This window comes from Carex rostrata, chromosome 17, assembly GCF_964058835.1.
Source record: "Carex rostrata chromosome 17, lpCarRost1.2, whole genome shotgun sequence".
Taxonomy (NCBI): Eukaryota; Viridiplantae; Streptophyta; class Magnoliopsida; order Poales; family Cyperaceae; genus Carex; species Carex rostrata.
The window spans coordinates 5,493,794-5,504,915 of record NC_135934.1 but is presented as its reverse complement, the minus strand read 5'-3'; the positions used below and the strand labels follow the sequence as shown (position 1 = coordinate 5,504,915).

Sequence of the window (11,122 nt, the reverse complement as noted above, 5' to 3'; positions counted from 1 at the left end):
TGGAACATAGTCTACAACGTAACTATTAGTACATAAATGCACAAGTGTGACTACTTTTCATATAACGTATTAATGCAATCAAGCACCAAATACAATCGAATGAAGCAGGTAACTCTGCTTTGCGTACCGGGGGATACGAACCTATGGGTTGTGGGAATTCTTCTCAAGATGCCTCTCGTACGGTCTTTAAAATACACTCGCGTATGGTGGAGGAAGTGCTTGTGGTGAGATTTTATGGGAGAGAGATAGTGTATATATTAGCGTATTTACATCGCCATTCTTTAATGGTGCAAAACTGCAAATTAAAAAGATATCGTTAGCCTCTATGGTTAGGAGAGATGCATATGCGAGTACATGAGGTCAAGAGGAGAAGCCTAAAGAACGACAAATTAAGTAATTTTCTTTTTTGGTCGTTGTTTTTTGGTGTGTTTTACCTTTCTTTTTTTTTATAATTAAAGTGGCACTTCTGTTACAATGGGTTATAACTTATAAATATAAAACTAATAAAATGTTCTGAGGCATGCAATTAACGCCACAAATTGATACTGGAATATACGAGAGAAGTACTGAAAACGAGGCTTGAATAATCACAAACAGAACCAATTCATTCGTAATTGCCAATCAAAGGCTAGTTTACAATAAGAAGCAAGCTTAATCAGGTAGCTAGCCAATTCCATGCATGAAACCAAACAAAACAGCTTAATTAATATTGCCAAAATTTTAAAACCACACCAAGCAAATCCTGGCATTAATCCCTCACTTGCCGGGCACAAAGTTGGTGGCGTATGACCACGCATTGTTGTTGACGGGATCCGCAAGGTGATCGGCCAAGTTCTCAAGCGGGCCCTTTCCGGTGACGATGGCCTGAACAAAGAAACCGAACATAGAGAACATGGCCAATCTGCCGTTCTTGACCTCCTTCACCTTGAGCTCAGCAAATGCCTCTGGGTCATCAGCAAGGCCTAGTGGGTCGAAGCTTCCACCCGGGTAGAGTGGGTCGACTACCTCACCAAGTGGGCCACCGGCAATACGGTATCCCTCAACTGCACCCATCAAGATAACCTGGCAAGCCCAGATGGCAAGGATGCTCTGTGCATGGATCAAACTAGGGTTACCCAGGTAGTCGAGACCACCCTCAGAGAAGATCTGAGAACCAGCCTTGAACCACACGGCTTCACCAAACTTCACGCCGTTACGTGCAAGGAGCTCTGGAAAAACGCAACCAAGGGCACCAAGCATGGCCCACCGGCAGTGGATGACTTCCAACTCACGGTTCTTGGCGAAGGTCTCAGGGTCGGCGGAGAGCCCAGCGGTGTCCCAGCCATAATCACCAGGGAACTCACCGGTGAGGTAGGACGGGGGCTCTCCGGATAGTGGGCCCAAGTACAGGACACGGTCTGGGCCGTACCATGGGCTGCCTGATGAGACGGGCTTAGCCTTGGTCACAGTCTTGCGCATGGTAACACGGCTTGATGAGCCGGCGGGGGTGATGTTGATGGTCTTGCCGGCGAAGGCTGTGGAGGAATGGGACATTGTTGAGGCCATTGTTTATTATTTTTTCTTTGGTTTTTTTATGTTGGTTAAGAGAGAATTGGTAGTGTTTTTGAAATGAAGGTGGTGCTTGGGGTTTAAATAGGTGATGGTCCTTATCCAGGGAAATCTTTCTCTCTTTTCATATTGGCTCCGCCTCCGTTGCATCTAGATTTGCAACTGATCATAATTTTTGGGTCGGTTGCGTAGTAGCCACAACTTTTATTTAGGATTTTTATTTAATAATTATGGCTGTTTCTGATTGCATCAATGAAATCGATACGGTGCACTCTGTCCACTTATCTAAAAAGTAATAATAATAATAATATAATAATACAAATTATGTCTCTTTCTCATGGCTAGATAATTAGAGTTTACCTACCTGTTTGGAACAGCAAGTGTTTACGGGCCCTTTTACTGATGCATCTTGGCATATGCTTCCCTTATTTTATCTTTATATTTTACTATATATTTCTATTATTTTTTTTTCTTTTGGGAAAGGCTATGGTGCTTTGCATTGTATAATTATTTGATGTGTTTTAAAGTACATTAGGTAAATATACATTGCAGAATATCATAGTCTCACTCTTTTCTTTTTATATTGGAAAAAATTAAAACAGTATGCTATTATATAGCTTCCTATGTAAACAGAAGAGTAATTTGTAACGTCTGCAACCGAGATTTTTATTTTTACCCAAAAAATAAATTATTTTATTATAAATAACCAAAATCACGACAAAATTTTATTTCTACCCAAACCGTAAATAATATTTACGGTTTGAATTCTTAATTCGAACCGTAAATATTATTTACGGTTTGAGTAGAAATAAAATTTTGTCGTGATTTTGGTTATTTATAATAAAATAATTTATTTTTTTGGATAAAAATAAAAATCTCGGCGTCTGCAATAACGCAAGAAGAAAAAAAAACCCAAACACGTCCTATCCGCATTGATATAAATATTAAAGGAAACTTGTAAATTTTCAACTTATATCAAATTAGCTCGAATTTTAATTAGCCCGCAGAGTATACATATTTGACAGAGGTGGCTTTAGAAATGGACATATCCCACATCTGCATGTAAATATTTTTGAGTCACACGCCTGAATGATACAGTGATACTATAATTCAGGCCCATTAGATTATGTACTTGATCCATTCTGTCTTGATTTTTAAATCTTAAGCAGGCTTCTAAATAGCTAGCTATAGCGGCGCTATAGCTACGCTATGGCTTTTCCGGACCATAAACGCTAAACTATGAGATAAAATTGCACTAACTCAGCTACGACCGCTATAGCTATAATAGCTGACCGCTATTACCGCTATATGAGATCCGCTATAGCTACCGCTATGCTACATGGTTTTTTTTTGGAATTTATATGGACTTCTGTACTTTTATTCTTATTTCTAATGTTACATGGTCTTCTACGATAAGTATACTAAACCAAACTATATGCTTCTATTTTTATTTGTGATTTATTCTATCATTCTATATCGAGAAATATTCAAATACTAATTCTTCATTTTGATTACTCTTTTTATAGTATTCATTTGTAAAATTATTATCGTTCGTTTTAATTGAAAGCTGATTTTGATTATTATTATAATTATAAAATGTTTAAATATGTATATTAACTTCATTTACCTTATAAAATTAATTGTTCTTTGTCTGTTATAATATGTAATACCATGAAGTATAAACTATTAAATAATGTTACTTTTTAGATTTTTTTTCCTTCTTATTTGCGTAATTGATAAAAAGTATAGACTTAGATTAGTTGTCATTTAGTTGTTACATCAATTCTCTAATATTGATTATGTTGATAATTAGTATAAATATATAATATAAAGTTTGAAAAGGGAAATCACTATGTGTGATAGCTTCCGCTATAGCTACGCTATTCGCAATAGCTTTTTTTTTTTTATCTCCCCGCTATGCCGCTATAATCGCTATTTAGAACCTTGATCTTAAGTATCAAATATTATATTTATATTATTTTTCTGTGCACATGCGTAGATACATAAATATCAACAATCTTGATAACCAATTAATTATACATTTATCCCAAATGCAAGTTTTGAGATCAAGAATATAATTTTCATGTCATTACAAAAAAATATATATGTTTGTTGTGTATTTTAGATATAGGACCCGCACAATTGGTTCAGGCCCTGCACAAAACTTTTGTTTTGGATTGTTTTTCTTTTCTTTTTTGCTGCAATTAAAATACAACTTGGATAGTAATTTGATTGTTGATGCATTCTAAATTAAATTATATTACAATACAAAGACATTGATTCCAAGATGAATCCAGGATTCTCATCAGGGCAAAAAAATATTAAATCGGGTAACTAATCGAGTTTAAATCCATTAACTAATTTTGTACTTGATAAAAAATAATATTTTAACTTATATTTTCCAATACTCTCACTTGTAACTTCGGATGTTTTAACTTATAATTCTAATTATCAATCATAATTCAAGAAATTATTTTGATTTTAACTCTAAATTTAACCCGAACTACAAATTAAACATTCAGAGGGAGGGCAAAGTCGATCGGAACCGATAAATCACCACTAAAACTCAAAATCCAGGGGGTAACTGCCCCCCTCTAGCTCCATATGGGTCCGCCCTTGATTGATTCAGTTTTAGATGTAAAACACTAGGCGAAAGTACACATATTAAAGGCTTATCAATGCTTGAAGATTCTATTTTTATGCTAGTATTTTTATTGTTGTCTAGTTTCAAGTTAAATAGGTACACAAAAAGTTAATATTATTCAGGTAAGCTTAAAAGAATTCATTCTATGTTATAAATTGTAGGTTTTAAGTTAAAAATCACATTGTTATATTGGAAATGACTTATTTCGGATAAATATACCTATTTTGTGCTTAAAATGTGGAATAACTTTGTTTCCAATTAAATATATGATGCCATATATCTAAAGAAGTCATCTTTAATCGTTAAAATAATTTGGTTAAGTAAGAAACACTTTTTTTTAATTCAAATTCACAATAATGAATGGGTATTAATTTATTTCAAGTAAAAATATCACTTTCATCTTAAAAAGGCACCTCATATTGTTTTCAGTCTGAAATTAATATTTTCATGATAAAAATAATCGGTTCTACCAAATAAAAAGTTTGTTTTGAGAGTAAAAATTATTTTGATGGACTGAAAATTCATGTAGATTTTAGTAAAATGCATTGTTGAGCTAACAATGATCTCTTTAAACCCGAATCATTTTGTTTAGGTAAGAAAATCATCCAATTGATTATAAAAGAATTATTCCGTAGAAAAATATATATCTGAAGTATTATTCAAACTAAAGGAGTCTGATAATTGTACCCCAAATAAAATCCCCGAATGAGTCCCCCAAGTATTTTAATGTCTAACTTTCATTTTCAGCGCTCATATCCAAGCATTTAAAACTCTGTTTATAACCATTTATAATGCTACACACAAGCTTTTAAAATTCTATCTACAAGCATTTAAATTCTAAATCTGAATAGTTTTGACTCCTAACTAACTTTTGCCTTCAAGCCAAAAAAAAAAAAAAATTCCTTTTAGGCACTCTTATTTTTTTTCTTCTGATAATTCTCTTTCATTTTTTCGATGATCTGTGATGAATTTTGCGGATCTAAAAATACAAATGTTTTCTATTCAATTTTCTCTTTCAAATGAGATCCATAAAAAAAATACTTTTGACCGACCTTCGAGAATGTCGATACGCCTTTTAGAACATAGCTTCTCAACAATTTAAACCTTTAATGTCTACCATTTAAACTATGATGTTCAAGCATTTAAACATCAAATCTAAGTTTACTTTTAAATTTTTTTACAATTGGAACTTTTGACTATGATGAGGTATGCCTCTTGGAAGGTAACTTCTCAACCATTTAGACTTTTGATGTCTATCATTTAAATTACTACATTCAAACGTATAAACCTCAAACATAATTATAAATTTTTTCTGCTGGCACTTCTTCCAACTGACACTTTTGACGCCTATTCTGAAGCCTTTAGATCTCTATTTGCAATCATTTAAACCTCACATATCAAACATTTATATCTAACAATTCAGTTTTTTTAACATGATATTTCAAACATTTAAATTTTGTTTGTGAGAGTAAAAGAAAATTCACATAAAGGTTCTTGTTATTATAAACATTTACATTTTTCTTGTTTTTAATCAAATGGATGGATCATTGAAGTCATTAGACTCTTATTTAAATAAGCATCCCAATTTTTTTTTTTTTTTCTTGAACCTTCATTCTCAAATTTGCAAATAAGCATCCCAATTTTTTTTAATTGAAAACCCGTGACATATTGATTAAATAGAAATAAGATCTTACAAGATTACATGCTTCTCAAAAATAAAATTAAAAAGCAAAAAATAATAATTGAAAGAAATAAAAGCTGCTAGCTACTTTAATAAAAGCCAAGCTCCTAACTTTATCCATCACTTCTCATTCTTGTAAAATCAGAAGCAAGGGCTTGTCCTTTGTAATTTTCCAATTTTTCTTCTGACAACTTCATTTCATTTACGAGTAAGTGTAAAATATCACTCGCTCCATCAATTTGAGCCTGATTTTGTACAAGTAAAAGCTGTGAGCATTACAGCGCCCATCCTAGTCTCCCATGTAGACTTACGTATTGTTATAATGCTGTGCTACAGACAGCTATACCTGCAGCAGCTAGACCTCTTGTATTCACACTTATGTAAGAAACAGTGCAAACACTAATATTTTAAACTATAAGTTTGAATTTAGAGATAATTTAGAGAACAACTATTCAAACCTATTATCACACATTTAAAGTAACACACTCTAATATTTAAAACACTGCAATCAAGTTTTGAAAACTACATGAAAAAATTAACACCAAGTAAAAATTAACAACATATAAAGCATCTGTACAAATTAACTACATGAAAAAAAATTAAAACATTTAAACCTCGTGTACAAAACATATAAACATCTTGTACAAAGCATTTAAACTTATATAAATATCAGCCCAGAATAAGAGTGTATATGCTGAGAAAAATAAAAGCCCATGAAGGTCTAGGACTAAAGTGAAAGACCTGGTATAACAATATATTTGTTTTAACTAGTAATCTTCCCAATGCTTAACGCCTATTTGTTCATTTGCTTTTCAGTCTCCTAACTTATATCTGATTTAAATACAAAAGTATACCAGTAAGTTGCCTCCAATTCAGATTTAATATCATTTGACATTTCACAAAGAAAAACACGATTTTATTTGACTACTCCAGGGCTCTGATTCATACAAAACCAGAAAAAAAAGTTTTCCCATGGAAGATTCTAATTTCAAAGCTGATGAATTCGAAATTACCTAATGAATTCGAAAAACAAATCTGATACTTCAAAGCTGGGTCCTTTTTTAATGCACTCATAACTTGAAGCTCATTTGCTACTCTCTTCATATACTTCTTGGCCAACTTTATCGAGGTAAATTTTATCTAGTAGAACAGGGAACAAATGATATATTAGTCTTTTAGAAAAATGCATTCTAGAATCTCTAGAATTTTCTAAACCAAGCTCGACTTTTAAATAAAAATGCAGCACTGTACTCCGGAGTTGTACTACTAGCCTGCTAGATCTATGCTGGTATTGTACTAGAATGTGCAAATGTTGTACCTTGCTATAGAGACCATTATCTAATATCCGAACAGTTGGAATGCTTTGTTATTTGCAATAACGCACCATTGCACATTCGTAACAAGTTATATACTGTTTCTCCATCCTAAAAGTTACACAACAAAAATTTAAATTAAGAACAAGCTTTATTTACCTATATTGAATGGGCTCAGAGTCTGTGATAGAATCCAAAGCATAGAACAAACTATTTGCAAAATAAGCATGCCATGACTAAATGAAGTTACACAGCAATATAACCTATAACTCTCAACAATAACACTTCAAATCTCTAGAATAAAGCATATGAACCTCATGTACAAAGCATTTAAACCTACCGATACTTTGAATTGAGCATAAACCTCATATACAAAGCTTATAAACCTCATTTACAAAGCATTTAAACCTCATATAAGCCTGAGCAAGACATGTTAGAGAGGACATTTAGACACTCGCAACATGCAAACAATGATCAATACCAGTAAGATATGAGCTCATGAATGTTTAGGGCCATTGTTCTTACAACCAAGTCTTCTAAGAATTTTCTTAGATAGAATGTTTCTTTTCTTAGCTTGCTCAAGCTGTCAGACATATAGGTGCATTTGTTCATCCACTCTTGCCACTTTTTAAGTATTTCACCCTACTGGCAAACTCTACACCAGTAAAACCTCTTAATCAGTACTGCCAAGTATAAACCATTATTAATGATTGCATTATGATACACAATAAGAAAAATTTTACCTGATCAACTGCAATCATGTTGAGTTTGATCGTGTCCATAGCGGTAATAGAATTTTGCACACACTGTGCAATTGCTGAAGCAGAGATTGATGCAGCCAAAGACGTGGCTGCCGCACGGTGCTCCACTGTTGCTGGCACGCCAGTATTGATGAGCCGGTTGACAGCTGCAGCAAACCTGACGAGTGCCCTTGATCTTCTCGTATTCTGATTCAGCCAACTTAATATCAGGTAGTACCTTCTTCTCCATAAGCCCTTCATAGAGGATATTCTCCTGGTATAAAAACATAAAATAATCAGAAAATTTAATAAACAGATTAAACACAGTTCTTATTATGCATCACTGTAAGATGAACTCCTATAATAAATAGCAAATAAAGGGAAGAAGAAGTTATTTTCTAATATCATGCTGGTTTAAGAAGATCTCATTTTCTTCGGTACATATTATTTTGCTCCTTTCTAACCTTGTGTTTTGCACTGTTTTTTATTTTTATTTTTAGAGTTCTTAGATCGAATCACCACGTCTTCTACCTTTCCAAACTTCTCAAATATTTCTCTCAGCCTGGTAGCACTGTAGTTGCCCAAAGTTCTCTCCCATGAGACCTTCAGTATTTTGTCCTTGTCTGATTTGCCCTCTAACTTGTCATGCTTCTCTTCGTTAGATGTCTGAATTTTAAAAGTTTCTTTTTTGTCAGTTTTTCATTTGACTACCACAACATACTGTTTTTGTTCCAAGAAAAGCTTAAAACATCTTAACAAAAAAATTATGTAATTATGTGACTCAATAAGTGTGTCGGTCTAAACTAGCGACACCTTTACCATAAATAAAGAAAAAAGGAAATCTAGAGATAGCATGGTCATGTTGGGCAGTTAAAAAATTAACTATTCTACAAAACTGAACGTAAAAGGAGATCTGAAAAGAGTGATGTTCTCCAGAATAAAGCATATAAACCTCATATATCAAGCATTTAAACCTAACGATCAACTAAATAATAAACATGCAATTTATTTATAGTGAGATCTAACATTTAAACCTCAATGATAAAGCATTCAAAATAAAATAATGAAGCATTTAAAACTAAGAGGAGGGATCAAGTTACAACACTTGAAAGTTACAACAAAGTTACAACATCATTTTTTTTCATTTTCAAAGTCCAAATCATCGATCCAAACCGTTAGATATTCAATCTATATTAAAATGTGCTTGCAGACCAAATTTTACATTTTTTGAAATTTTTTTGCTATTTATTAAGATGGGTACAAAATTGTTGTTTTTTAATGGTGCAGAATTTTAATAAAAACAGCAATTTTGTACCCATCTTAATAAATAGCAAAAAAATTTCAAAAAATGTAAAATTTGGTCTGCAAGCACATTTTAATATAGATTGAATATCTAATGGTTTGGATCGATGATTTGGACTTTGAAAATGAAAAAAAATGATGTTGTAACTTTGTTGTAACTTTCAAGTGTTGTAACTTGATCCCTCCTCTAAAACTAATGTTCAAATAAATAAATAAAATGATATATACAGCATTCTAACCTCAACAATAACACTTCAAATATCTAGAATAAAGCGTATAAATCTCATGTAAAAAATATTTAAACCCCAACAAATAAACAACAATTTGAAAGGAGAAAACTAACTTGCGATTGCAATTTGCATGTGCGAGAGTGTTGAGAGAGGTAGTGCTCGTGCGACGGAATACGAATTGGAGATAAAGATGCGTTTCAATGTCAGTTCAAGCTTCTCACTCACGGAGGTCTGAGAGCTGCCGTGGTTGGATCTGGTTTGGAAAAATATTAGCAACGGAGAATATTTTTTGGTGGAGTAAATTAAATTTCAAATGCCACTGCTAGCAACTGATCTGTAAGCACTGCTAGTAACGAATTAAAGTTCAAATGATACAGGTGATTTTTGAAAGTAAGCAATGATCCGTAAATCAAGCAGATAAAGCACAAATTATACTTTACTGTCTTCATAATTGAGCGATTGGATCACAAAAAAAAAAACAATCTAAAAAATCAGTTCTATATGTACCACTGTCTGGTACCAGTTTTCTTATAGGTACCACTGGTACAGCTACTGATACCATTGTCTAGTTCTATAATTACTAGTCAAGTAATTGTCATAGAACCAAAATAGGTTTGCTTTCTAGGCTCTTGCAGTTGCAGCTACAATAGATGATTTTCCTTTCTTGATTAGCATAATTATATTTTAATCATTTAGTAATTAATTGGGTTGTACGTCTTTTTTTTCAAAAAAGGATTATGCTTCAAACCCCTTAAAATATATGTTCAAAATCTCAAAAAGTGGGGGTTGTAATCCTCCTCATGTCCCTATAAAGCAATGCCCCTGCTCCTAAGAACCAGTACTGTAATTTACAACTGACAGAACCAACTCACATGAGGATGTGAGATGTTATAAGTAGAACTGAAACTGTAATCAGCCCCTTGTGGCACCATCTCATGGTTTCTGACCACTATTATTTTTATATTGTTTTTCTATATTCGTTAATTTGTGCTGGAGCAAAGTACAGCGCATTCCTTCACAGGACTGAGTGTGGTAAACATATAGTTCCATAATTAATCAAAGCATCAGTACAAAATGATTTATAAAATTAGATCGATGCATGGAACAACTAAATATCAGATGAGAAGAGGAAAATCACACCTTGCAGAAGTGAGAGATCACCGGAGTTAAACAACAAAGACATCACTGGAGTTAAAGAATTTGACTGCTAGTGTGGCAATCTAGATATTATCCTAAAGCTCTTACCTATGATCGAAACCCTTTTGGTATGAATCACACCGAGATTGGTGCCCTACAAGGCTAGAACAACCCGACTAGGTATGCTTGGGCCACTCCTGGAGCATCACTACGGCCGAGCTCTGAGACCTCAGATCTGTCTTCAAATCTCATGCGATCTCTCTGACAAGCCTCTGAGATGGTAGCAATACCTGATCGAAAGCTCGGGGCTCCTTGTCGCGCCCTACACTCCAGTTCACGACGTAGATGTGCCATAGGGCTTCATAGGTGTAGATCTCCGATCACTTTTGTTGAAGGAAACGTGGAATTGTCGGCAGCCTTTTTTCCGCATTTTGTCCACCTTTAACTTACACCTTTAACTTGCGCGCGCGAATATTGTAAAATTACTTCTGCGTATTGTATAATTATATAATATATCACATAAAATA

General features: G+C 33.5%; 2 protein-coding genes across 9 annotated transcripts; both read right to left on the bottom strand.

The window, feature by feature from the left end:
• Positions 1 to 582: 582 nt before the first annotated feature.
• LOC144568137 (chlorophyll a-b binding protein 50, chloroplastic-like) lies at positions 583 to 1,618 on the bottom strand. Its single transcript, XM_078318381.1, has one exon. The coding sequence runs from the start codon at positions 1,543 to 1,545 to the stop codon at positions 757 to 759; it is 789 nt and encodes a 262-aa protein (XP_078174507.1). The 5' UTR covers positions 1,546 to 1,618; the 3' UTR covers positions 583 to 756.
• A 3,913-nt stretch (positions 1,619 to 5,531) lies between these two features.
• LOC144567910 (uncharacterized) lies at positions 5,532 to 11,032 on the bottom strand. Of its 8 annotated transcripts, none has more exons than XM_078318094.1 (5): positions 9,572 to 10,592; positions 8,458 to 8,592; positions 7,930 to 8,200; positions 6,887 to 7,013; positions 5,532 to 6,118 (listed from the first exon to the last, which is right to left on the bottom strand). In XM_078318094.1, the coding sequence occupies exons 3-5, from the start codon at positions 8,185 to 8,187 to the stop codon at positions 6,108 to 6,110; spliced, it is 396 nt and encodes a 131-aa protein (XP_078174220.1). In that variant the 5' UTR covers positions 8,188 to 8,200; positions 8,458 to 8,592; positions 9,572 to 10,592; the 3' UTR covers positions 5,532 to 6,107. The 8 variants fall into 8 exon arrangements, 2 of the variants coding, with proteins under 2 accessions (XP_078174220.1, XP_078174219.1); XR_013515546.1 differs by lacking the exon at positions 5,532 to 6,118 and adding an exon at positions 7,192 to 7,297 and having other exon boundaries at positions 6,420 to 7,013; XM_078318093.1 differs by lacking the exon at positions 5,532 to 6,118 and adding an exon at positions 6,420 to 6,704.
• Between the last annotated feature and the right edge of the window lie 90 nt (positions 11,033 to 11,122).